The sequence below is a fragment of the Phalacrocorax aristotelis genome, chromosome 4 (genome assembly GCF_949628215.1).
Source record: "Phalacrocorax aristotelis chromosome 4, bGulAri2.1, whole genome shotgun sequence".
Lineage (NCBI taxonomy): Eukaryota > Metazoa > Chordata > Aves > Suliformes > Phalacrocoracidae > Phalacrocorax > Phalacrocorax aristotelis.
In genome coordinates, this window is record NC_134279.1 from 9,825,518 (window position 1) to 9,853,154 (window position 27,637).

Genomic DNA, 27,637 nt, shown 5'->3' on the forward strand with positions numbered 1-27,637 from the left:
GTCCGATTGCATCAGAAATTAGAGCAGAAAGAATGGTGTCACAGGGCCACTGGCCTGGGAGGGAGTTTCTTGGCTGTCAGGTGCTGCATTATCTTTGCTTCTGAGGGAGTTTAGCAACAAATTTGTCTGAGAGCCTGAGCTACTTTGGCTCTCAGATTGAGCAAGTTTTATGTCCCATTTTATATTTTTAGTCATCTCTTCATTTGACGTTTGATTGCTTTAATTCAAATAACTTCTTAAGTGCAGAATCCCCTGGCCAGCTGTGCTTGTTTGTTCTGTGAGCCAGTTTACTTTGTAGCTTATTTTTCATTTCCTGATTGGAGCCTCACAGGACTTGTAATTTGATTTTTTAAAATATTTCATTATATTTCATTACCTGCATTCACCCTTTTCTTCATATGGTAATAGTATTCTTTATTTTTTAACGTTGGCAGTTTCTCTGAACATGTCAAGACAAGTGTTAAGAAAAACGTCCTGATTTTATGCTATTTTTATGACAAAACCAGAGTGGAAACAGAAGCATACTGAGACAGAAGTGGGATAGTATGTGCACATTGGGAGGGAGGAGAGGTTTCAAGATGTGCAGTGTGGTAAGGCAAATCACACTTCGAAATATGCTCAGAAGCATAATTAACCATCAGGTTCACTGTTTCCCTAAAGTACTTCCCAAAAATCATAGGGAATCTATTGAGATTTCAGGTGTGTGAATAGTGTACAACAGAAATTGCAGTCCTGGGGAGGCCTGCCTAATTAGCACTCTGGATAGATCTGGGTCTTCCTCAGCCATATGCAACAGTTGGCTGGAGCTAACGTAGACAGCCAGTGTCACCACTGGTTTGGGACTGGGTAGGAGACTGGGAAGTTGTGTTGCTTGGCCCCATTAGCAGCTCCGTAAGAGCATCTAGGAGCACTGCCCTGATAATCTGTCTTTTCCTTTGTAACTCGGCAAGGTGGGGCTGGGTGGGTGTTGACTTTGTCTACTACGAATGGAGAAGTCTGCAGGGGAACTTCTCTGAAGATGTTACCTGTCTTTTTCTTGTCCTGGCGATGCTTATTTTCTGTCACGTGGTTGCTTTTTAACCCTTTCCTTTGAACGTGGCATTGAGCAGTTAAAAATTTGGGGTTGTGGAGGTGAGGAGTGCTGAGTGCAGTTGCTGTAGTCTACAGCAGGCTTGCCTTACAGGAAGAGGAGGGTGGGGAGAGCTGGAATAGGTATAGACAAGTGCAGGCTTGTAGTTCTGATGCCTGTGATGGCACCCTTTGCTTTCTGCAGTGCTGACAGGCAGTGCAAACCAGGCTGAAGCTGCCACAACTGTACCACAGCATGCCTGCTACAAGAGTGAATCCCTTTTTATTTCATTCTATGGCTTGTTGAAGGCGGAATTGCTGCTTGTTTATGGCTGCTAACCCAAAAGTTGCCAAACATCCCACTTATTTTAGAGGTGGATGCCTTTGCAAAGACAAAGTAAGATTACAGCTGTGATGCAGAAGTGTCTGTAGCTGATCAAATAACAAGCACCTGTGCTGAACACGGAGCTGCCACCAGAATTCCGGTTTGGGTCTTATTTTATTTGATCTTTTGGGTTATTACTTTAAATACTTGCACAAAGAGTCATCTCCTTAGAATTTCCTCTTGCGGCTGGTCATGGTAGAGTCACGCCTTGATTTCTACCACAGGGAATTTCTAGAATGTCTTTGGATTAGTCAGAGCTCCAATAATTAAAAAAACCCAAAAAAACCTTGGAGCAAAAATGAGTCTTCCTCATGCTGCTGTTTTAGGACGCAAAGCTCCTGCGGCTTTTATTGCAGCCAAAATGGAGGTAAAAGTGGGTAGCACCTTTTAGCATCATATCTCCAGTGCAGGGGGAGTGCCAGGACTCATTGTGGAGTTAGCTGGAAGTCATTCTGTCAGTATTTGCACCTGCAGCCACCCCTTTCCCTGCAATGAAGCTAAACTTCTGTCCTGCAGTAGGCTGGGTTAGTTCACTGGTGATACAGTGACCTTGTTACACACCGTGATCCATGGTTACCCTGAAGCTGTGAATCATAGAGTGTAAATATCAAATGTCAGTGTGTCTATTTTTCTCTCTTGGTCACTCTCTTTGCAGGTGTTCAGAACGGACCTGATCACTGCCATGAAGTTACATGACTCCTTCCAGCTGAACCCTGATGAATACTATGTGCTGGCAGACCCCTGGAGGCAGGAGTGGGAAAAGGGAGTTCAGGTGCCAGTTAGCCCAGGGACCATCCCAGAACCAGTAGCCAGGTATAGTTTGGAGGAATGTGAACAAATGCAAATACGTTTATGCTAGCAGCTTATGTCTACGTTGCTTTGGCTTCTTGAGCTTTATTCCACAGTGTTCAGCTAGAAAGGTCTTTGCTCTTCGTCTATGAGAACTGCCTCCTCAGCATTTTGAATGGTCGGAGAAGTCAAGAGTTAGGCCTGTTCTGCCTGTGTGTTGAAATATGGATGTCAGAGAACCATTTTTGGCATTACATTAGGATGGAGTGTGATGATAGAACATTAAAAGCAGAATTTATTTTTAAGCCCAGACTCAGCATTGCTGGGAGAGCTTTTGCCTGATGCTTCTTGTGCTTAATTCCAAGCCATAGTTCCTTTTCAATGAACATTGGACAAGCCAGATTTAAGGGCTATAGAAAATAAAGCATTTATTTTGGTTTCACATTATTTTTTTGGTTCTTTCTTTTACTAACTTAGGAAGTTGTTCATTGTACAACATTTCAGCTGTTTTACCATCCAGATGTGCACGTAACTGAATACGTTAATGTGAGATATTCTAGCTCCCATCCAAGAAACCCTTCTTTTCTATACCTTGTTTGTTACACTTAGAGATTGTTTTCTGTTTCAAATTAAACAGTACAGTTGTAAGGGCAGGAACGTGCTGCAGCCCGTCTATTTTATGCTTAGCTGGGATTGGAGAAAGTGAGAAGAACAAGGGTTATTATCAAGTAATCATACTAGATCTCTTTGAGTAAGTCCAGGCTGGCCCATAAGGTGTTACCAAATGACCCACCAGGGCTGGTGGGGTCACAACAGCCCAATCTCTGATATACAACAAAAAATTCTGGGTGATGCTATGCTGCTTCTGTTAGGTCTGTATCTGCCAGCTTTAGCCTTGGAGCAGGGGGACTACAGGAATATTTGTTAGTGCTTTTTGTGTTCTGTGCAGCAACCTGCAGACCACGGCACAGCCCCACTAGATCTGTATAATGAGGAACTTAGCCACACATCAGGTAAACCCTTTCCTTCCTTCCTTCTGAAGGATTGGAGCTGGAGCTCCGAGGAGAACTTGGCATTTTCCCCTCTGCTGTGCACTTTAGAACGTGGGAACATACTGTTTCCCTGCAGTGCTCGTAGCCGGCTCCACACAGACCTCACCTAGTCCCTGCATAAATGCACGCACATTGTACGTGTGTGCTCACATTATCTTCCCCTTGTGGCTTTCTCTTTCAAGCATCTCCCAAGGCTGCATGAGGGACAGGAGACCTGTGGACTTTAGCAGAGGGAGACCTTCCAGGGGATGCCCACCCTGTATCTTCCAGGGAGGTGGTTTGGTGCCTATATAAGATCCAGGTACTCTCTTAGGAGCAAGCTTTTCTCTGCCAATGGCCAATAGAGATGTTGCTCCAAACTTAAGATATTAAAGGAGGTAGGGAAAGCAGGCACCCACAGTTGTAGGTATCGGCACAGGAAGCACCACTCTTTTTTAGTTGCTGAGCTATGTTGTGTGGTCCTACTGGTGAGCACCTGCTGGTCAGAGTGGCCGTCTGATGCCTGATTAATATCATGTTTGCTCCCTCACAAAACACTGGGAGAGCCCTGCCGTGGTGGTGCTGGAGTGCTAGAACTGTTCTGTGCCTAACTTTGGGAGGGATGGAGACGTTCTGTAAATTGGATCAGCAATAGTCCAAGAGTAGCTGGTGTAGAACAGAAGCAAGATACAATACAAATAGCTGATGCTAATGAGGTACATAATAGAGAATAAAAAGTTTTGGCCTTGCAGCGACTGCTCAGAGCAGCAAGAGTAGGTTCAGAGGGGTGGGGAAAGGAGCGAGTCTGTGTGGTGATTCAGTGTAAGCAGGCAGTCAGATGGATAATTCAGGTGAATGTGTTTTTTGATATGCAGTAAGTGTTGCCTTTTTTTACTACTTTCTCTCACAGAAATAGAGCGATTGAAGGTGGTTTGTTTTAAAGCCAAACTACCTGTGCTTGTTTCTGCTGTGCCACTACAGTGGTATTCAGACAGCATGTGCAGGGCGCTGCCCAGAGGTTATGATTTCAGCACGGAGAGGTACTTAGGAAGGAATTTATGGTACAGAAGATTCGGAGAGCAGTGCCAGGTTTAAAGTAAATTGTCTGAGAGATGTAGTAGTCTGTAGTATTTAATACTGTGCAGTATGACGAGGGACAGTTGTAGCAGTGCAGTTAGGCTGGCAAGGTCAGTCAGATTCGTATTCTTCCATAGTCCCCTTGTGCACCTCAGAAGCCCCAAATTCAGCATTTGGCGCTTGCCCACCGTTTCTCAGGTTGTTGTCTGAAATAAGCTAGATCAAGGGAGGGTTAAGGGCTGTGCAGGAGGCTGAAGCAGGTAGAGGATTTACTGAGATCTGTGTGTGCAATACAGTAGCAGCAGATTAGGGTCTTCTAAAAGGAGGAGGACTTGACACGTTGGACTTCAGGAGGGGCAAAATAGGGTGGAAGATGTCCTGCTTGTTGTGGAGCTCAGGCTCAGGCTGTTCCCAGCAGAAAGCTGTATCTACACAGAGTAGCACTCTCTTCTCCCTTGTAGCACCAGAACACCAAAAAATCACCCAACACTGGTGCTGCAGGAGGGCAGTCATTTGGCAGTGTGGCCTGTCACTCCTGGAGGTACCAGAGTTACATCGTGAAATGGGTTTTACCTGAACTGAAATTCAGTGTGTGCATTTAGCCAAGAGAAGGTGCAACATCCTCTACTGAGAGAACTGTGCTGCGGGTGAACTGACACAGTTATCTTGCTGTTTGGAGGCAAGTCACCAGCTTGCTGGTAGAACAGCTGCTGTCCTTTGTGAATTGGGCGGTTTTGCCCCCAGCTCCTGGCTTTGCAAAGTTGCAGCATTGCAGGAACCTGACCTAGAACAAGTTACATGCTGTAGGTACTTTACCCTTTCCTGATCCAATGCGTGTAGTCGAACAAAACTTCAGTTGGCTTGCAGCTAAAATACGCTTTCATGGTTGGGTGTTGGCCAAGTGGAGCCTGCAAAACCTGAGAGAAGGTAGTTTCAGCAGCGGCTGATGAATATTTGCGCTTGGCCCAGCATGACCCTAGTGACTGTGAAAGAGGAAATGCAGACCCAGGATGCCAGAGGTTGGATCTGCTTGGGTAAGTGAAGGTGAAGCTAGTGCTAATTACTGATTCTCTGTGGAAAGGTCTTCTGAATTTCACGAAGATGGCATTCAGTAGCTACACACAGATACATACCAAAAAAAAAAACAAAAAACCCAGAAGAAACATACTGTAAGAAAGAAAACCTCAAATGTGGCAGGAAATACTACTTCTTCCCTTGAATTTTCTTAATCTTGGTATTGTAGTTAAACAGATTGATTTTAAGAAAGTCTTAAAACAGAGTTTAACATCTGTGCAGATGGCAGCCATCACTATATAAATACAGTGTTCCTTCTCTAGCTTTAAACAAGTGTGAATTCCAGGTAAGAGTAAGCACAGCTCTACTCTCTAAGCTTTTAATTTTATTCGGAATTCTGGTAATGAAATGGGTTTCTAGACAACTCTGATGCATTTCTTACAATACCGCCAATCTGTTCTAGAAGTGCACTGTACTGTTTTCTCTTCCCACTTCTGGTGCAAGGTGATTGCTTGGCTGGTTAGATGATTGCTGCTGATTGTTAGTCACGTAGAATGAGGCATTTTGAATTTTCTAGAAAAAGTCCCTCAGCAACCCAGCATACCTGACGTCTGCTTGTCTGTTTGTTTTAGGGTTGTGTCTGAGACGAAAGCTGTCACCTTTACACGTCCCAGGAAGTACATTGTTTCATCAGGTTCGGAGCCTCCAGAGCTGGGCTACGTTGACATTCGAACCTTAGCAGACAGCATGTGTCGCTACGATCTCAATGATGTGGATGTAGCGTGGTTGCAACTTGCCAATGAAGAATTCAAAGAAATGGGTGAGCAATGAGTGCTTGCGGTTTCGTTTCCTTTTTTTATTTTTGTATTTAAAACTGTCAGTCTTAAGAATAATTTTAGGGAGGGCAGCAGTGGGAAGAGATGACAGAGGTATGAAGAGATGGGGTAGCCACGGGAAACCAGACCTGATGTGATTAAGCCCTAAGATATATGCTTTCATAACTGCTGAGTTGTATCTGCTTAGACCAGGTCAGAATCTGGTCACGTGTTTTCTTTTCTCTGCTGCTTTCCATTTTGCAAGGGAGTTCTCACAAAGTTCCCATTTTGCCATCAAGGTCCTTGAAGAGAAATCAGATAGACCATTCCGGCAGTTGCTCCAGTTAGTCCTTTAATTTATGTATTTATTTTCCTCTGCATCACATACCCCCATCATCTTTTTAGCTAGTGGTGTTCAGTGCAAAGAAGGTAGACAAGGAGTCTTGGGAGATTTAGAGAACTTGTGCCAGCTGAGCTGTGCAGGGAGTGACACAGTAAGGAATTCCTGCAGTGATTTATTGGAGGAACCTCCTGAACCTTGCTGTGACCATATGCTCTTGTTCGAAGCGGGAGGAGGAGCTGTCACAAGGGGAGCGACTGTTCCCTGTTCTGCAGGATGGCCTGTGCGGGGGAAGGGGCAGGGGAGCAGGGCAACAACAGGAACATTTCTTTGGGAAGGTGTGTGCTTCAGGAGAGGATTTCAATGGAACTGTAGAGGATGTAAGTCAGCACAGCGCTTAACCACATTGTTTAGATAAGGGAGAGATGCAGTGCCAGATGGAAGAGGTTTGGATGTGTTGGTGAACACTCTTGATTTTTGTTTCGGCATTGTGGCAGTTCCCTGCTTTAGGTTACAGTTTAGTCATATGAGTTTTACCTGGCTGTAGCCCATATGTGGCATGGCTCAAGACCTGGTAAACCACAAAGTGACCATTTATAATTCTTCTAAAGTTTCTCCTTTATAAACTCACATATGGAAGAAACAGATGACCCAACCTTGAGCTGGTCTCTTACCTAAGCCTTTTTTCCAGCTCCCAAGTCAGGCCTGCTTAGGTTTAGTGCTGGGCTTCAGCAATTTCAAAACAGTTCATGATTCAAGAGTTTAGGCTTTAACGTTTCCAGTTACCTTCAGGAAAACAGCAGCAGCAAGTCGCCTTAGCTTTTTTCAATGAAAAATTAACAATACCTTTTGTGATTTGTCATTGATACCCATCTATCCAATGTAGATAATTACTTCTGTGTCTTCTGCCAAAACCAGAGGATGGCTACCGCAGTGTTACACTAAAGCACACAGGAGGGGCTCCTCATCGTGTAGATTTGTACCTGTGCATGGAGCCCTGTGGTACTCATTGTGCCACACCAACATAACCTTCAAAAGTACATGTTGTACATGAAACACTGAACAGCTGGAATTTGACAGATCTGATCTTCAGTGTTGTGTTTTGGTGTAGTTTCTTGTAGTTCGTTTACTCTAAATCTTTATCCACTCAGTTTTGCGGTATGCAGCGGGAAGGAAGTGTTCCTGTCAGTACAGTGTGGGTCTTGAAATATGTACCCGGGAGCTCTATCAGACACTGCACTCTACAGATCCTATTAATGGGCATTTAAAAAGTGAAATATTTCCTGATCCATGGTTGTAGTGCTTCCTTTGTGGCGTCCCTGCAGCTGTGAATTCCCTGTGTTTTCTTTGATACCTGCTGGAGTGCTTCAGGTACTGTAACAGTATATTCTGTCTTTAAAAGAATGAATGTAAACATTTGAACTGAAGCCGCAGCCCCTTGATTCCCTTTTTTTAACCTTCTAAATGCACAGTCAGTGACATATCTCGAAGAATGTTTTATAAAGTGGTAGCAATCGTGAGGTTAGAATTCAGTTGCAAACTGGTCTAAAACCTGCCATCATCTGCTTTGCTGGTGCAATGTTTCTGGGCTGCAGGGCAAAGTTCACTCTCTTTCATCAGCAGGATTTTGGATGTTCCCTCTTGCTGCCTTTCAGCTGCTCGGTTTGGGTGGCGTGGGATGCACTGATCTCTGCTGCGAGGGTTTACCTGTCAGTAGGGGAAGCTGGTACTTCTGTAGTGTTTGTCTTCTGATCTGAGGGAGCTAGAGAGGTTTTTTCTTCGTCGTCTGTGGAATTTGTGGCTCAGTTATTCACAGGGAGAGCCAAAGGGAGGATTTTCTTGTTCAAACACACATCATGAGCTTGCAGTCTTCTGTGTGTCACAGTGAACATTAGGTATTGGGAATTAGACGAAAAGCCGGATATCCTAAGCCTATGCTTCATTGGAGTGATTGAAGTATATGGAAATACTTGTGCTAAACTGACTTCGCAGGAAGAGAATGATTGTTTGCAGTAGCACAGCTTTCTTGGTTTCACAAGGGTGAATTGCGTGGCATGATTTTGTGGTAAAGGTCAGTGTAGTACCAACTTGGAAGTATTGCAGCCAGCTCATTGTCACGGCATGAGAGGTGGAAGACTGAGGGGGAAGTACTGTGCTCTTTTTTGGTATTTTTCTTGCTGCTTCTATGATAAATTGGTATTATAGATCTGAAAAATATCTAATATAATTAATAACTTTGAATTATAGAATACTGTGATGTAATCAGCCTGTAGCTGTGGTGTCAGGAGTAATTTTCTGATGGGTGCTGCTTGAAAAGACCAAATCCCAGATTAGATGTTGCACTTACTACAACTGTGTTTTTCACCTTTTAAAACGAAATAATTTATTGGTGTAGCAGGGTCTGATGGAGACCTCGGTTGGGTTGGAACTTGTGAAAAACCAACAGCTGTCATTAGGAACTGCAGATTTGCTACAAATATCACAGCAGATTTTGTCATTGATTTTTCCCCCTCTACCCCCGTTACTTTTGGTGCAAAACACTCTCAAATCTTTCACCAGAGAGTAAACATCTGGGCTGCAAAATTGAAGGAAAAGCCACTGCTGTCCCAGAAGGAAAAATGAGAACAAGACCAAGAAGCCAAAATCAGTTTATGAACATTTTTCTCAGGATTTTGAAAGATTGGTTTACTACAGTTATAAGACTTCTTTGACTTTTTTTGTTTCCCAGTTTCCCTAATTTATGCTGGAATAGGCATGACTGTCTAGGAATGATGTGTATGTGCAAGGGTCGGCTGTGTCTACTCATCTGTTAAGAAAGATGCTGGAGTTGTGTGTGGCAGCAGTTATCACGCTTTCCTTTAAATAAGTAACAACTTCTGTTTCCCAGGGATGCCTGAGCTGGATGAGTACACGATGGAAAGGGTCATAGAGGAGTTTGAACAACGATGCTATGATAACATGAATCATGCCATCGAGACGGAAGAAGGACTTGGAATTGAATACGATGAAGATGTTGTCTGTGACGTCTGTCAGTCTCCAGATGGTGAAGATGGCAACGAAATGGTGTTTTGTGACAAATGCAATATTTGTGTGCACCAGGTATGGCGGCCAGGGCACAGCGGGGGAGGGGTGTAGTGGCACTGCTCTGGGTGGTGACAGAAACTCTTCCAAACCATTAAAGATAACAGGTTGGATTTTTTTCCAGCGACAGACATCGATTTATTAAGTTCTTGCAGAGTTCACCATTAAGCAGTGGGATGAATTCAGAAATTGTGTAACTGAGAAAGATAATTGTTACATGTAATTCTAGAAATGTCACGCTAAGAGGGTTAAAAGTGGTATTGTGTCTGTGTGGAGGAAGTTACAAGGTGAGGAATAGCCTCCCAAAAACATACACGTGTGTATTGCTGCACGTTCTCACCTGGTCACGTCTCTTGCTTAGTCTTTTCCTCTTGTTTTGCACACTTCTGGGGCTAAGACACCTTTAGTATCAGCAACTTAGGCTGAGCAGAGAGGGGAAAAAAGAACCTTTAGGCAATCAGTAGGGACACAGGTAGGATTTATTACAGTGATTTTAATTTAATGGAGAACCTACTGACCTGAGCTGAGCTAATGAAGCACTGTTATGTGCTACCTTTTTGTGGTAGTTAAGAAGTCTTAGCATGAAAGAACAGATAGAATTTTAGTGTATCTGTTTCCATAGATGCTTCTTACTGTGGCAGATGCCTTCCTGTCAGCCGGTCCTTCCTCCTTAGCTTTAAGAAGTTTGATTTGTTTTTCAGTGTTTGGAAAACTCTGTTGTCCAGTGAGCAAGAGTGGCGTTTTCTTGCATGTGTTACTTAAATGCATTTGTACCGATGATAAAGAAGAATGCTAATGACAGCCGTAAGGCACAAATGGCTACCTTGCAAGATACTCAAAGTGGTTGTTTTTAGACCTGTAGCAGTTCTCTGATCCTTAGTCTCTGATCACATCAAATCTGACTTAAGAGGGTTAAAACAGACAGTGATTTGGACAGAGTTCTCTGTGAAGATGTGATCTTCTGAAAAAAGTGATGTTAATTAGTTGCCATTCTGCACTTTTCCCTCTGACTAAGAAGTAAACCCCAGTGCTTTGGAGTAACACTGAGCATTGCACAGCAGAGTTCTTGAATTTGTGGTTCTTGCCTTTTGAATCAGATACAGTCCAGTTCCTGTTACTTGTAGTCTTTGTGATACTGAACATCATCGTAGCTTGCTGCTGGCAGGGTGCTCTGTTGGAGTCCCCTTGCTCTTTGGGCTGGCAAATACGTTCTTCATTTTCCCAGTTGAAGTGGGCAGTGTTTTTTTGCGTAACAGCTGGTCCTGACTTCTGCTCCTTTCACTGAAAGATCTTTTTGGGGAATGAATGGGTAGCGTGGTTGGCTAAGTTAATGAAAACGTGCTGAGATCCTCCACAAGCTAATGTTTCTGTAGTGTTAGAAATTCCATAAAGAACATTTGAAAGTTGTGAGAGGCTATGTGTAAACAGCTAAAAAGTAACAGAAATGCATGTTGTTTCCTTTCTTTTCTTTCCCTTTTCTGTAACTGGGAATACAGGCATGTTACGGGATCCTGAAGGTGCCGGAAGGCAGCTGGCTGTGCAGGACCTGTGCGCTTGGTGTTCAGCCCAAGTGTTTGCTGTGTCCCAAGAAGGGAGGTGCCATGAAGCCGACCCGGAGCGGCACCAAGTGGGTCCATGTTAGCTGTGCTCTGTGGATTCCAGAGGTAGGTGCCGACCCTCTAGGAGTTCAGGGCTGCAGTGACTCCGGGAGAGAAGTCGTCTGTTAAAAAACATTGCTCAACCTGTAGTGTGTGCTGCTACATGGAGCGTAGCATATATATGGTACTCCTTAGGAAGAGAGTATAAAAGATTTTCCATTAGATGTAAAGTCTGGCAGGATGAAGCGTCATCTGTAAAGAATTACGTTACCTTTGTCAACCAAAATCAGGCCTCAAAAAAAGTAGGCCTTTGCTGCTGGCAAAGCTCATCTAATAAGCACACAAAGTACCATTTTATTTTGTAAACGGAACATTAAAGGTGAATCAGGAAGGTTTGGATGTGACAGTGAATTCCTCTGGGTTCTCATAATAAATATTCATCCTGTATGATAATTTTAAATCGGAGAGCTTCACCTTGAAACTGTTTTGTTCATGCCACGAGGAACTCTTTTTCTTTTTTGTTTTAAACAAGAAATTTTAATCTCTTTAGTTCCTTATAAACTGAGGAACTTGGAACTTGCTAATTTTGCATATGCACACAAGGAATTTGATTTCTTTGATAAAATTGTTTCCCTTCTCAGTTAACAGCATAATAGTCACTCTGGTTTGTTTTAACCTTTTCTCTCTTAGGTGAGCATTGGAAGCCCAGAAAAGATGGAGCCCATTACAAAGGTTTCTCACATTCCCAGCAGTAGATGGGCACTAGTGTGCAGCCTCTGTAATGAAAAAGTTGGAGCATCTATACAGGTAGTCTAATCGCACAAACATCCGTGTGTTTTGTTTGTTTTTCAGACAGTCTGTTTTTGTTTTGCCTTTTCGAAGATACACAAAATGTGCATCCGTGGTAAACTTTGATTTCCTGTTTGTTACTGTGGGACTTAATTGCACACAAAGTGCTTTTGAATGTTAGTGCACTCTTACTTTCTAGTAAATGTTACTAATAATAGCCAGGTCCTCCCACAAGACTTCCTAACTGGTAGATGTGCTGATACATTTATTAGTGCACTGAAATAAAACTTAGATGTTGTTGAGTGGAGGAAAAAAACCCTAAACTTCTGTGATGTACCTCATACAAAAATGAAGCTTGAATGCTGAAAGCTTCTGTGCTGAAGCCTATGTGCTAGTGCCGATTTAGCAACTTCTGAGACAAGTTGGATCCCTCAGTGGGGGTTGAGTATTTCCTGAAACAACCTGAAATTTTAAGGAGATGAGCGTGCCCAGCTTGCAGCGAAGTCAGTGGAGGCGAACACCTTCACTTTGATAGTAAAGGTCGTTGTAGCTTTGAATTTCTTATTTTAGGTGCTTCTGAACACTGGACTGTTTCAGCTGTAACTGTTTTTTCTGTAACTGTTCTGTTGTTTGTCCAGCTTTTAAGTTGCTGAGGAGAATATCTGATCATGCAATAGTAGGCTTTTTGAGCTGTAGGAAAGAAACAGATTGTTTGACTGGTCTGCTCTGAGATTCAAGCAAGCCACAAGCTGAGGAAATGAGCCCCATTTCCTCCATCAGTTGTGGGTAGATTCTGGAGCTCTTGGTGTTTCTAAAGGGAAAAAAAACCTCCCGGGTGTGAGCTTCCCAGTTCATGTTGCTGCGGAAGCAGTGCCACGTTATCGTTCTGACTTGTGGTACTCGCTTGAGCTCAGGGATGATGACTGCCCAAAACAGCAGGACGGGACAGAATCAAACGCCTAGTCTTCATAGTTCCAAAAAGAATTATTTCCGTATGCAATAAATAATTAAACCATAAAGCCAGCACTATAAAGCCGTTTGTTTCTTACCAACAACTCACATTCTTGGGCCAGTGCCAGTTTGTCTCATTGCAGACTTCTGAAATTCCCTCTGCAGTTTCAGTTGGATCTGGATTCAGCCTTTCTCACCATAGCCTGTGAATTGTCGCTTTTAAATAACTGAACTGATCTGCGGCAGAGCATTTCAGACTGGGCAGTGTGGTTTTTCATGCATATTTATATTGGGTTGTTAGTTATAAAGCACTTGGATATCCTTTACAGTGGAAACTCACTCGGAAATGTTAAATAATAATTTTAAGAACAATTTTAAAATCTAGAGAGGTTGAGACAATGCGTTACCAAGCCCCAGATTTTTGGAAGAGGAGATACTTTGTTTCCTGAGACACGAGACAAAACTTTGATCGGCCGTACTGGAGTACAAACGATGAGAGGAAGGACAGGTGCCCCACTCGGGGCACTGTCGCCATTGTGTAGAAAAGGACAAAAAACCATAGCTTAGTATTACAGTAATGCTCTTCACCTTCAAAGGGCTCATATACTTCAGCAAAGTGATCCTCAGAAAGCTCCCTGAGACAGACAGGAAGATATTACTGTCTCGTAAGAAGTCTGAAGAAGCAGAGCTTTCCTGTTTTGTGGCTAGCCTAATGTTACAGGATCCATGATGGTAAGGCCAGCATTAAGACGCAGAAATTTCTAAAGTCCTACACTTTTTTAAAATTAGGTTTTATCCATTTCCTTTTTCCCTCTGCTCTGAGTCATTTGATGAGGTTGCCAGAAAAAGTTGTAAAACGGCAATGCAGCAGTAGTTCCAGTGAAACCTATCATTCTGTTTCAGGAATGTATAAAATAGTGAATGTTAAGTAGAGGAAATAAATCTGTCCACAGCATATAAATTTGCAATCATAATACCTCCTTGCGGAGCTGTCCCCTTCCTCTTGGCCGCTGTTACATAGCTGAAACTGTTTTGTCCGTTCTCCAGACCTGTTCTGAGGGGTAACTTGGAGCAATTTGAGTTGAACAGTTAAGTATTTATGTATGTTAGTGTGCAAGGGACAGGGGAGAGTCCTTCCATATTCTGATACCACCTCTCCCCTTCTAGTGACAACACAGGATGACATGCAGGCGCGATGGCTGCTGCTTCAGACAGTTCTGCATCTGAAACTAAGGGGGAGAGACAAAAAAATTACAGTTTTGCCTGACATTTTACAGGAGTTGTGTAAATCTTGGTATCATTAAAGCTAGTGGTGAGAAATATTAAGATTTGAGTTGTGAAATCTTATACAGCAGAGAAGACCGTTATACAAAGCCATTGCAATAGAAAGGAAGTAGCATTAAGTGGATGAACTGAGAGAGAGAGATCCTCCAGAGATGTTATGAGATGTGCACAACAATTAGAAAAGCCGGCAGCTGGAAGCGTGCATCAGGCTGGTCATGGAGCAGCTGCAGTAAGCTGGGAAAAATGAGACTGCATATCCTCCCAGGTTCAGCAGATTTCGTTCTGATGAGGCAGGCTTTCCCCTCTTCTCCCACTAAAACATTAGCCGCACCAAGAGCTGATTGTTCTCAGTCACAGCAGCTTGGAAACCATGGCTGATGTACTCTTCTGTGCTGTGGGGTGTTAGGTTGGGCTGCTTTTGTCCTGTTTGTTAGTAAGAGAGGAAAGGGCAAAATATGCTTTGGTATCTTTTAATTCCTTTTATACGTTGATTTTATTAAAGAATGTTCATTTGCAACTTCTGCGGCTTAAACTCTGTTGTACCTTTATACGCCATCTGGCTGCTGAGTCAACCTGAGCAGGAAAACCCAGAGGAGAAAGATACTTGGCTTCTTTACAAAGCTCTGTAGCAGTGCGTTTCTCTTTAAGCTTAGCTGACTTGGCTTAAGCATAGTTTGGTTTCCTCCTAGTTAATAGCACTAATGTTCATTTCCACTTCGAGTTCTTTTCACTGGAGGCAGAGGTGTGAGTTGATACAAATGCATATGTGTGCGTGTGTGTGTATATGCACACACACATATATATTTAAACCTTTCAGTTTGTGGCTGGCAATAGCTATGACAGCATTTTGCAAGAGAAAGTTACATATCATTGAAATGAAGTGCTAAATCAGCTGAACTAGTGCCCATGACTCCCCGACAGCTGGGTTCACTGGGAGGGAAATAAAATGGCAAAAAATTGAATTTCCTGTTCTCCCTCTCCCCCAGGTAAAGCGAAGGCTGCAGTCAGTGAAGTAGTGATTGACAGTAATTTAATATTTGACATTATAAAATTGGGATAGCAGGAAAAAAAAATTCCCCTTGGTTGAGGCCTTTTGGGTAGCGTGGGTCCAGGTGCTGGGAAAGCCTTTTAATTAAAAATACCGGGCTGGCCTGGAGCCACCGAGACGATTTTCCCTCTCTCTCATGCTGGCACAGTCAAAGGGGGAACATTTCCCTTTGTGTAACACTGCCTTATACAAGTAGCTCCGGTGACGGTACAAACGCTCCTCTTGTGGATTTGCTGGTTATTGAATAGCGGGATTAGGCTAGGGAGGGGTTAACCACTCCTGTCCCACTGGGCCACTTGATCGTTGCCTGGCCTGAAAGCACTAAATCGTAAACCTAATTAAAAGAGAGCAAGAAAGTACATGCGGCTCAGAAGCAGCGCGCGGTAACAGGGTTGTTCTTCCAAAGCAGTCCTGGCTGCTCGAATAGTTTTAGGCAGCGTGGCTTCTTAAATTTATGTTTGATTAATTTTAATTTAATTTCTGTAGTGCTCAGTGAAGAACTGCAGAACAGCCTTTCATGTCACCTGTGCGTTTGACCGTGGCTTGGAGATGAAGACTATACTGGCAGAGAACGATGAGGTCAAATTTAAGTCATACTGTCCCAAGCACAGCTCCACCAAGAAAGCAGATGATGAGACTTTCAATGAAAGCCCAGGTCAGGAGAACGGGAATGGGATTCAGGACAGCTCTCCTCCTGCCCACCTTGACCCTTTCCACAGCATGGATCAAAACCAGGAGGAGGCCCACAGAGTGAGCCTCCGCAAGCAAAAGCTCCAGCAGCTGGAGGATGAGTTCTATACCTTTGTTGAGTCTTCAGAAGTGGCTAAAGTGCTGCGGCTGCCCGAGGAGCCGGTGGGATTCCTTTACCAGTACTGGAAGCTGAAGAGAAAAGCCAACTTCAATAAGCCTTTGATTACCCCAAAGAAGGATGAAGAGGACAATCTGGCTAAACGGGAACAGGATGTTCTGTTCAGAAGATTGCAGCTCTTCACACACCTCCGGCAGGATCTAGAGCGGGTAAGCCACTGCACTGCCTGCGCTTGTGCGAGGTGTGCTGGCCTTCGTTAGCCAAGTTTCCAAACTACGCCCTCAGTTATTGCCCTTGTGTGCAGGCCCGCCGTGCTGCATCTTAACTCAAAGTTGTATTGTCAGAGAAGACCATTAACACTAAATCTCTACTGACCACACCAATTGCCCTTTCCAAATAGAGGGTTAGTTCACAGGGCCAGCGGGTCTTGGCGTGTAGTGTCCAAGCTCCTTACAACTGGATTGTCACACTGCCACATATGCTTTTTTACTGATGAAGACTGATGGCTGTGGACTGTACTGCAACCCCCAGCTGGAGCTTCTTTAGCCTTTAAGGGCTTTTCTCTGATCCTCTCTTCCTGTACACATGAAGGAAAAGATGATGGAACTTACCCTTGATTTGCAGCAGATCTGTTTTTCATTGACACACAGCGCAGTAGGATGCCATTTCCCTGGACTATCTGTGCAGCAGGTTTGGGAGGCACATGACATTCCACTCCATTAGGTTTTGAATGTTTAAAGAACAGCTCAGTAGGATCAGTTTGGTGTTTTATCTTAAGTACATCTGATCCTGTAATGACCTGAATTCCTTCCTGTTTAGTTTTTGAGGTTAACTAGTAGAGTTTAAGATATGCGAGAGCCAGAGAGAGGACTGAAATTGGTTTAGTTTTTCATGTCCATACAGCATATGGCTCGCATAGGCCACATACAGAGCCCGGCTCAGGAGGTCCTACCTCAGGCTCAGTAACCGCGGGTGAACTAGTCTTTCTTCTGGAACACAACCTAGGCTTTAAGTCAGGCCAGCAGGTGCTCATGCATCTACTGCATCCTTTGTGAAGGCTCCCAATGGCTAACTACTCTTCTAATGAATCACTGCAGTTTTCCCTTTGACATTTTTTTTCTAGTTTCCAGCCCATGACCCTTCCCTTGCTCGGCAAGACAGCTGTTATCTAGTGTCTTCCGTTTCTGCTCTGTGCGCTCAAGATCTCTTTTAAGCTTCTCTTCAATCAGCTAAATAAGTTGGGTCTGTCACTATGTGTTCCAGATCTTAAATTATTCTATATCTATCCTTTCCATTTTTAAGTGCGATGTCACAACAGTAATAGTAATATTTTTAATATTTTAGTACTCCGTTGTTCCCACTGACTGTACGTCCAAGGTAGACTTGATGATGAATGACATTAGCGATGGTGTTGTCCATCTAGAAACAGATTTTGAAATTGTGTCATCCAGTTCACCTAATGAAACAGGTACTTCTGTGGACATGACACATCTGTGGCACAGCTCGGATCAGAGAAGGCAAAGAACAAAGACCGCGGACTGCATCAGAAAGGGTACCAGCCTAGACAGATCCCTTCTAGTTCAAATCCACAGAGTAATGACAGTTACTTTTAAGAACTGGCTGTCCCAGGACTAGAGGCCTTAAATAGAGCAGGGCCCTAGCAAAAAGAGTCACGCTTGTTAGATGGCTCCTCCTTCAATGACTGCGAGATCAGCCTACAGGGTTGCAATTTCCAGGGCACTACGCTGCACGCAGCTCCCCTGAAATGAGAAGGGAGCCTTGGGAACACCCACGTCCGCTTCTCAGTGATTCCCTCATCTGGGAAAGAAATAGCTTCTAAGCTCTAGAAGAGTGGTGGTTGTGAAACGCTCACAGCTGTCTGGATTAGACAGTCGCGTTTTAAGGGCAGAAATGTAGTTTTCTTCTGAAAAACACCTGAGATATAGTCAAAATAAATAACCATTTGTTACTGGTTCCAGTCCCAGCTACCTCCATTGTGCTACAGCATGAATCGACTGGTCTGCCTTCATTTTAGTCAGCCACACTGCCGTGGCAGGGTCATTGGCATGACCGGTACTGCTGAATAGCTCGCCGCATCTTCGTGCTATAAGTACAATTTTCTGTTGTGTCTCAAACAATAAGAAGCAAATGGTGCTAGGCTATTTAATACTGAGTATACTTAAGCACTTCCAGCATTTCTCTAGATTTCCTCTGTGTGTGTGTGTATGTGTATATGTGTGTGCGTGTGTATATATATATGTGATTCAGGTGTTCACAGCACTTACTTCTGTGCTGTGGCCCTCCCAAATCTGATGGAATAATCTATCAATGAAATGGTATGTAAGACTCTTTTCTAAGAAGTGTGTTGAAGAAGGTTAAATTTTAAGGCATTACTAACTTGTTTAAACGGTGCATAGTACTTAAACTGAATTAATTCGGAGCCCAGGTTGAGAAGAGTATAGAAACGCAATTCCTGTAAAACTCACCGACTTCATGTCTCCTAGGTGCGTAATCTCACTTACATGGTGACCCGAAGGGAAAAAATCAAGAGATCTGTTTGCAAAGTTCAAGAGCAGATATTTAATATCTACGCAAAGCAGTTGGAACAAGAAAGAGTTTCAGGTATGCTTCAGCATTACCTTTTCCACAGGAGACCGCAGGCACAAGCATTGCAGGGTTTGGTTTACAGGCTAATGACGCATTTTGAAGGACAAACAGGACCTCATTTATTCTCATTAAAATCCTGTGTAGTCCACCATGCAGCAGCAGATTGGAAGAAAAAATGAGAACCCGTGTAGCTCTAATGGTGGGGACATTGCTATAGAAACCGGTATGTCTGTGTCCTTATCCGTGGGGCACTGGATGGCTTGCTGCTTCAGAGCCTTTCTGGTGCCATTCTTTAACGGCTCCTTGTGACAGAAAGCCCATGACTTACGGTCAGGTGCCATATGGTACCTCGTAAGTCCGTGGTTTATTAGTGCCGCTGCATTAGTGTTTAGTATGTGCTTCTTTGCATCATAGATGGAGGCTTAACAAAATGAATTTTGAGAAGGTAGCGCTCTGGTTTTTAAATAATACGGGGGTTTTTTTCTGCCTAATCTCCTTGACAGTAGTCTTTTCTCAGAAAGATGAATAACTTCAAAGTTACTGCTTTAACTAGGTTATCCTTAACGTCGTCAGTAACTAATAAACCAGATTTTGAGATTTTGGCCAGAATCAATCAGACTCACTCGCTGGTTGCTTTCTGCCCCTGCTCTGAGGAGTCTCTCTGTCTTAGTGGATAGAGTAGCGCTAGATTTGGATTTGCTACAAGTGTAACTAGGTGCTACAGGAAAGTAAGCTACCGCAGCAGTGCGTTGTGAAACCACGACATAGCCGCATAATTGTGACGTAAAGGTGCTGGATAGGCAACCAAGTACCCATCTATGCTGAAGAACGTGTCAGGCGTGAGGAACAGAGTTAAAACAGGTACATTCGAAAGTGGTATTTACCCAGACACGAATTGCTTGACTTGAACTTAATTTCTTTACACTTAGGTGTGCCTTCCTCATCCTCCTCAATGGAAAACACAGTGTTGTTCAATAGTCCATCTCTGGGCCCCAACGCCCCCAAGATCGAGGATTTGAAATGGCATTCTGCGTTCTTCAGGAAGCAAATGGGCACATCTCTAACCCACTCTTTGAAAAAATCACACAAGAGAGACGGAGTGAGAAACAGCTCTGGGAACGACAGCAAATCCACGCTGAGGCAGCCTGGCCAAAGGGAGGGCAGCACAGCTCCGGGTAGCTTTTTGAATTTCGACAAGACCTTCGCTGAAACACGGATTGTATCAGCACAGCAGAAGAATGGCATAGTTATACCAGACCACAGAAAAAGAAGAGACAATCGTCCGCAGTGTGAGGTGGTGAAGGCAGAGCTAAAGGAAAAGACTTCTAAACACAACCACAAACCACTGAGACCCACAGAACTCTCTCAGAGGCAATCGGAAAATAAAAGGGCTGTGAACCACTCCAGTGGTAGGTCAGCACCTGGCACGCGGAGGGATATAGTGCCTAAATGCAACGGGGGTCTTGTCAAAGTAAACTCTAATCAGACAGTAGTTAAAGTGCCTACAACGCCCACAAGCCCAGTGAAAAACTGGGGCGGATTCCGAATTCCAAAGAAGGGGGAGAGGCAACAGCAGGGCGAGAGCCCAGAGGAGGCCTGCCGCCAGAACTCCAGCTACCCTTACCTGGGCGTGGGCAGAGTTTCACCGAAGGACAGGGCGAAAAGCAAGCTAAAGCCTGACAGCGAGAATGACGGGTACATCCCCGACGCTGAAATGAGCGACTCGGAGACTGAAGTGGCTGAAAAAAAGTGCAGGCAGCAGAGGCTGAGTCCAAACAGCGCTATCAGCAGAAGGACGGACATTATCAGGAGAAGCATCCTGGCATCCTGACTGGACACAGGCATGTGGTGCCAGCACCGTGGTCAGTAGTCACTGCCTACAAGCCAACTCCACATTATTTATTGGTGTGAGAGAGGAGAGTTCTTAGACATGGCTACAGACTGACAAATTGATAACCCATTATTCCTGAGCTGTATAAACATGTTTACATGCACTTAAAAGCTGTTTTTTTTTTTTTCATTCGTTTGTTTTTTGTTCCCCCGGCCAATTCTGTGAGAAGTTTGGATCTCCTTTGTTTGCAACTTCCCTGAGTAAGCAGCGAAATGACATCACTACTAAGACAGGATTTGTGATGAACACTAAAATAACTCAAAAAAACCCTTTTAGAAGGGGATGGGGGGATAGGGGGAAATAGGCTGCATTCATCCCTTTTAGCTAAAAAGCACTGATAAAATGTTATTCCCTTCCCCTGCCTTCTGGAAAAGCACAAGCTCTTAATTTAACTAGTGTGGATGGCATCGAGGATGGTTGCTTAGCCATACTGCACTGCTCAACCCCATTACGAATGGTCACTTTCCTTGGATGGTGATAGGTCTTTCTCCTCCGGGTGCAGAATGGTTTCTGTTGCGCTCAGTTAGAGCACAGATGGCAGCTCACGGCCCTCCAGAGGCGCCACAGTTTACATGTAACTGCACCCACGCGGTGGCCAGACTTGACCACAGTGTTGTACTGGAGCAGGAAGAAGGGCCGGGGCAGGGCTGCAGCTGCCGTACCGTGCAACAGCTTGAAAAGACTCGGCCTGAGCCCAGCGGTCACGCGTGAGTGGCTCAGTTCTGAGAAAGGGGGCAGGCCTGGGGGTTACTGCACCCCCGGGAACAACCCGCCACCGGTCAGTCAGTCACCTGCTTCTGGGAGTACCGTGACAATTCAAGATAAAAAATTTCTAAGGCACTAGTCAGTAGGATTTCCCAAAGCCCACCACATATGCACTAATGGTATGTATTGGGAAAGCCAGGCTTATGACACTAAAGGGTTGCTTTAAAATGGACACGAATATATATTTTTAAAGAGAATAAAATGGAAAGGCAATAAATTGTGATTAGCGCTTTACAGTCAAATGAGGACAAAAAAATATTTCCTTCTATTCTGGACTAGATTTGATGGAAGAGGGAACTCATGTTCTGATTGTGTACCTTTTTTTTTTAATAATTGCAAATGGCAATAACTAGTAAGCTATGAGCAATAATATTAATGGATCATGAGGCTACAGTTCTGTACCGAGTAGAGTGCACAGGTACCAGTGGAGTGATTGGAGCCTGTAAAATTTGGTATTCTGCATAGATGTAAGTCAGGTATGCACTGGTAAAGAAGTTGAAGCAGCAATGTGTTACAGGAAGACAGGCATAAAGAACCCCCTTCTCCCCCCACCCCCCTTCCTACTCCTAGCCTGCCACTGACTTTTTAATGTTAGGCCCCTGCCTCGAGCAGGGAACATTTAAAACACAGTAGAACTCTGCCATAACCGAGTCTTCCAGAGGATTCAATCAAATAAAATAAAATTTAAAAAAAAAAGGCTTATTAACCCCCATCTTCCTATGCAAGTTAGCACTTAACTATTTCAACAGGCTGCATCCCTACCATTTGTTTTAAATGCAGAAGTCTTAACCTTTTGATACTTTTTGGGATGATGTTGAGGAAGGGGAATTTTTTGTAAGATAGCGTACTTTTAGAATACCATTGCTGGTCCCAAGAAGTTAGCTGAACTTCTTGTGTTACTGACAGAGGTGAAAGTCAAACGGGGCACTGGTGACTCTGAGATCAGGTAGTCACTCTTGCGATGTGTTCGAAGTACTTACTTGATCAAACAACAGCAGACAGAAAAAAGGTAGATGCAGGTCAGGTCTACTCGCCGTACAGCAACGCTTTCCAGACAGGCACTGTTGTTTTTGGTAAGGAGGAAGCTCATGCCCGTACAGGGAATTGTTTGTCAAGCCATAGCTGGAATAATCTAAATTTTGATTCTGAGTAAACATTTCACCTCACGCCAGGTTGGAAGAGGTACCTTGTTAATTTGCACTATGATGAATGCTAACTTTGTGCAGAATTAATGCCTTATCTGTTTCGCTCCCCGATGTTTAGGTTAGTAAGCTTTCTAATGTTTCGCGTTGAGCTGAACCAAAACCAAAAAAGCTGTAAGAAGACTGCAGCGTGACCAGCTCCATAGGTTAGTTTGGTCTCCCGTGCTTAGCGCTCAGCAGGTGTCGTAAGTACAGCAGTGACAACACCAACCCTCCCCCGTATTTTATTGGGATAAAACCGTTTGCTGGATTTCTGTTCTTAAGCATTAGCTTTCCTTGTGCAGACTGACCAAGAGACCTTCGATTATGATCAGTGTGTGCTGTCAAACTGTAGGCTAGTTGAACTTCTGTAAAGTTGCCTGGAACGCCATTTGTTAGGCTATAAACTCACACAAATCTAAATGAAGGGTTATACGTGTTGTGTATAAAGCTGAATTTCAGAAATTTGAGAAAAATTGTCATTACATTTGTAAAACCTTGTACAGAAGATTTTTTCACTATGTGCCTAGCTTTGGTGTCCATTCAGCTGAAATTAATTAAAAAAAGGTGCATGAAGAGAAACAGACAGAAATAAAAAGTATATGTAGAGATGACTATTTTATATTACATGGCCCAATCCTGTATTTATTTTCTCCCTTTTTTGAAGTATTTATAAAGACCTAGTTGAAGACAGCTGTATTTTTTGTTAAAATATTCAGTAGACTTGTGCCTTTTTGTCTGTATGTGAATAAATGCTGTACATTTTTGCAGTATCCTTGCCAGCAGTGTTTTAGAATTTGCAGCAGTTCTTTTATTTGGGGTTTCACATAAACACCTCACTGTACCGATCTGAACAACTTACACGGTTAAAACGAGCATTCAGTTTGGATGATGGCAGGTATCAAAATGCACGCTGCGATCGCAAGAGGAAGATGGGGGTTTTCTGAGGAACAGTATAGGGTCTGGTTACTGCCAGCTGCGCCTGCCCCAACAACAGAAAATTGCATGCTTTTTAACTCGAGATCCTCAAAGAGATGGTGCTTACCTCAGACAGTTTACATTTGTTCGTAGATGATGTTCTTCCAAAGTCCATCATCTTCATACACGTTCCACTGGAAGAGGAACATGATGTTTCTTACCTATAGACCTTCAAGATAAGCATGCTGGATGTACATCACGCTATGAACTGCCTATAGTCAAGCAACGCTGTCAGAACGTTTGCAGGCTCTCTAGGAGACAAGGCATGAAGGGCACAGTAGGTCCTTTCCTCTTGCTTCCTCTAAACTCAAGGTGCAGAAACACGGAACGGACTTGGAGCAGAGCATGAAAAGGAGGAGGCTGTGAAGGCGCATGGCTAGCAGTACATCCAGAGACGCAGCTATGGGTAAATAATCCTTCTCAGACCTGTACTTGTATCACGTGCATTCACAGTGTGGGCAAGCGTGAGTGGCACCCATTAAAAACATTTCAAAGAATGAAGATGAAAGGATGCCCTCCGAAGAGTTACTAGCACAAGCTCTTCAAGGTGTGAATAAAAGTCTGGGAGAGGTTCTTGCAGCAGCTTTACAGCTCTTGCTGCCAGCAGCCTTTCTGCGCTACTGGGGTTAGCTGAGTAAGAGCAGGTCAGAGCTGAGGGCCGCTTGCTAACCACTTACAGAGACTGGGAAAGCGTGTCTGGTACGCGGCGATAGATTTTCAAGATCTGGCCTATGCCAGAAGGTGCAGGGCTCTTGGGAAGCCGCAAGATGAAACGTGTACTACTGTCATAGTCAGTTTCCCTCACCCGCTGAATGGAAGTAACTAGTCACCCAGACAGTCTTTGTAAATAAACATAGGAACAAAGTTTTACTCCATAGGAAGCATTAATACCACACTAGGGAAGCTTTAAAACTCTCAAAACCTGGTGTTGGGGTGGGAAAGGAAGGTAGGGGAAACAAAAACTCTTCCATGGAAGATGGACAAGAAATACACAGAAACAAATATAGATGGCTGGAAAGCCTGCTGCGCAATGGCACGAAACAGCTACCTGTCATGAGGGAAAAAGCAAAACTTATCTAACCAGCAAGCCTCAACTTTTAACTGCCTCAGCAAGTGCCTTTCCTCTGAAAGGCCAATTTGTGAGCAACATGCCAGCAGCCTCCTCTAGAAGCCAAACAGAAATGGAAGGTGGTGGTGGTAGGATGGCAAGCTTACCTTGACCACATTCCCTTCTGTGGTTGACACAGCTGTGTTTGGTCAGTTGTTAGCTGCTCAGAGGATTCGGCAGACAGATGGAAGCAGGAAATCTTTTCCTTTCCTGTGTCATCTGCCAGAATTGCTCTGCTGCCCATTAACTTTACTATTGGGTGCTTGTGTTATCGTTGCAGTTCCTATTCTGGCAAATAACCATTACATGAGAGCTACATCCCGAGTTGAAAAGAATATACCCGTTATTAAAAGGGAACCAAGGAGATGCCCTTCTGTGCCTCAAGGACATAATACACAAATACCATTGCTCAAAAGCTTAGCTACCTGCCATTTTCAGCCAGGTTTCGCTTCACAGCTAGAGCCTCTCTTTAAGGAGCGAAGGCAGCAATAGCCCACACAAAACCTTCCAGGTGGTCTGTCGTCATCTGTGATGTGCGTTATACAAATGAAAATAAGGTGCTTGGGACTTACTTACCTCCCTCCGTATCATATACACGGTTGATTGATGAAAATCTCACCGCAACAGATGTTTGGAGCTTCTGGACAATATATCCACGCTCCTTTGAAAAATCTTTGAGGTCTTTCAGCAAAATTGGAGCTTGCACTGGATACAGGCATATATCAAACTGAGAAAGCACTAGGAAAGAAGTGTGTACAGCTGTGAGGAAATAGTAGCTTCCTCTGCGGTAAGCAGAAAAGTTCTTGAGGTCGCATCCATCTTGCAGGCTGCGCTTGAACAGCCGGGTGTGCAGGAGGGGGCACAAACTCTTACGTGGTGACCGACCCAGGCCTGTCCTCTGAACTGCAAATACGGTGAAGAGCCTCTGCGCCAGGCGGATGGGTTTGCTAGTCCAAAACAGTTTTCATAAAGCATTGGGTAAGCCTATCCATTCAACTGAATTAGAAGTTATAAACCAGAATTATACTCTTCACATTTAAGAGGAAGGACAAGAAATTATGTCACTAAGTCCAAGCTGGGAGCACTTCAAAATCAGTTAACACCTATCAAATGTTCATCATACATGCTGAAAGAGCAAAGACAGTTCAGCTCTAATTTTAGAATGATATGTATGAAGTTTCTCAACTATGAAAGAAAAACGTGTGCAAGAGGATTCCCACACACCCGTAGCTGTAGAATTATCATTTCAGAACGCATAAAAGCTGGGTGACTGGATGACTTCACCAGCTTTCCGCAAACTGAGGTAACGGGGAACTGAAGTTCCCAGACATGCACAAACCAAGAGAACAGATCAACAGAAAAGCAAGGATCAATTGTAAAATAGTAATTAGGAAGAAAAAGCACAACTGAAGAGAGGTTACTGTCCTTGGAAACGAGCTGTATGAACAGCCGTAGCAGCATTTTATTTATGAACTGTTTCCCAGGGGCATCAGAACAAAGTGAACCGAATTCTTAAAAATGGAAGGCAGTTGGAGGCATTTTGCAGCTACAAGGCCTACCATAAAACCAGCAACTATTTGACATTCATGATGTAACTAGTACTTACTACAATTCATAAAAGGTCTTCAAAATGTTCCCAAGTTACTGCACTACAAAGAAAAATTAAAGGTATCGAGTGTACGTGAGCAAAGCTGTCCATGCATTTCAATATAATGCTACCTGTTCCTGTACACAATCTTGTCATAGCTGGAGCTGGTGGGTTTTAGATCAAAAGAGACCAGTACGCCACAGCCCTGTATCAGATTGTTTCATCTGCTACATTAAAAGACTTTAATTACATCGTTTTGCAGTCGTCTTCCGATCTTTGCTGTGCATACAGATACCGGATCTTCATCCACCCCCTCTCTTACCTAAATAAACCAGAAAATGTTTATCTAAGTTTTACAAGCCTCGCTATGCATTTGACTTCAGTGCTCCGATACGAAGTTCCTCCAGCAATCGTCTTAACTCCAACATGGTGTGAATGACCAATACATATGTTTAAATATTTTCCAGATCCTTCAGGGAAGCAGCTTTTTTCTTCTGTGTACTTATCAGGCTGAGCTGTAATTAAGAACAAGGAGGGAGTTTCTTACATATTTTTTTGTAAGATCGAACTATCAGTAGAACTCCAACATGAAGGTGTCGTGAAGGAGAGGGAACAAGCACAGATAAGTGGGAATTTGGGGTAAACAGAGGAATTTACAGTGCACTCTACAGCTGACTGCTGCTTTTGCCTTATTTCAGGTCCCAAAGAATTCACGATGATGAAAGATGAGGTAGCAGGAGTACACTTTAAAGACATCCACATAGATTACACACATTTTAAATCTGTGCAAACATAAGCCTCTGTTTTTTACATTTCTTTGTAAATTACTATTATTTAATAAGCTAAGATTTATAGTCATTGAACTAACCACAATAAAAATATAATTTCTAGACTCCCTAATAGCCCAGCTCTAGCCTATATTGGATTAATTTAACAAGTAAGCCGGATAATGTAACAAAATGACATGATTAAGTCAGGTCAGAAAGCAGCCCTCACCTACAGGCTCAGGATACAGAGAAGAGTTACCATTCTGCACCTGAGGAAGCACACACATGAACATTCAGTCTCCTGGGAGCTCAAGAGAATAAACACCTTGTTTCTTCAGATTTAGGGGCGTGGACACTCCTGTAGCAGTACTCCTGGAGATCGCTTTTTCCAGCCTTTAGCAGGAAAAAAAGGAACTGGTACATCTTTTTTTTTTTTGGGTGGGGGGCAGAGAGAGGAAGGGGCTTGGCACTGAAGTTCAGAAGCCGCTACAAAGAAGCACTGTCCGACCACAGGCAGCAGTGACCTCTGCCCGGCCTGAAGAGGGCACGGCCGTTCTGAAGACTGGCAATAAGATCTGGACAACAATTTAGCTGCTCAACATCTTACCAAGTCTCTCTGTTACCTTTCAGAGGGAGACTCGTGAGAAACAATGAATTATCAATGTTTTCAGGAA

General features: G+C 43.7%; 2 protein-coding genes across 11 annotated transcripts in view; one reads left to right on the plus strand and one right to left on the minus strand.

Moving 5' to 3' along the window:
- JADE1 (jade family PHD finger 1) overlaps positions 1-22,024 on the plus strand; it is a 45,260-nt gene extending 23,236 nt beyond the window's left edge. For all 8 annotated transcript variants that reach the window (XM_075090244.1, XM_075090239.1, XM_075090242.1 and 5 more), the window contains 8 exons: positions 2,109-2,266; positions 5,997-6,184; positions 9,407-9,618; positions 11,097-11,264; positions 11,889-12,005; positions 15,757-16,287; positions 18,583-18,700; positions 19,615-22,024. In XM_075090244.1, the coding sequence (XP_074946345.1) occupies positions 2,109-2,266; positions 5,997-6,184; positions 9,407-9,618; positions 11,097-11,264; positions 11,889-12,005; positions 15,757-16,287; positions 18,583-18,700; positions 19,615-20,516 (2,394 nt within the window). In that variant the 3' untranslated portion in view covers positions 20,517-22,024. The remainder of the gene's footprint in view (positions 1-2,108; positions 2,267-5,996; positions 6,185-9,406; positions 9,619-11,096; positions 11,265-11,888; positions 12,006-15,756; positions 16,288-18,582; positions 18,701-19,614) is intronic.
- Positions 22,025-26,025: 4,001 nt separating this feature from the next.
- The window catches only part of SCLT1 (sodium channel and clathrin linker 1), a 46,156-nt gene continuing 44,544 nt past the window's right edge, over positions 26,026-27,637 (minus strand). For all 3 annotated transcript variants that reach the window (XM_075090249.1, XM_075090248.1, XM_075090250.1), the window contains one exon: positions 26,026-26,711. In XM_075090249.1, coding sequence (XP_074946350.1) covers positions 26,649-26,711 — 63 coding nt within the window. In that variant the 3' untranslated portion in view covers positions 26,026-26,648. The remainder of the gene's footprint in view (positions 26,712-27,637) is intronic.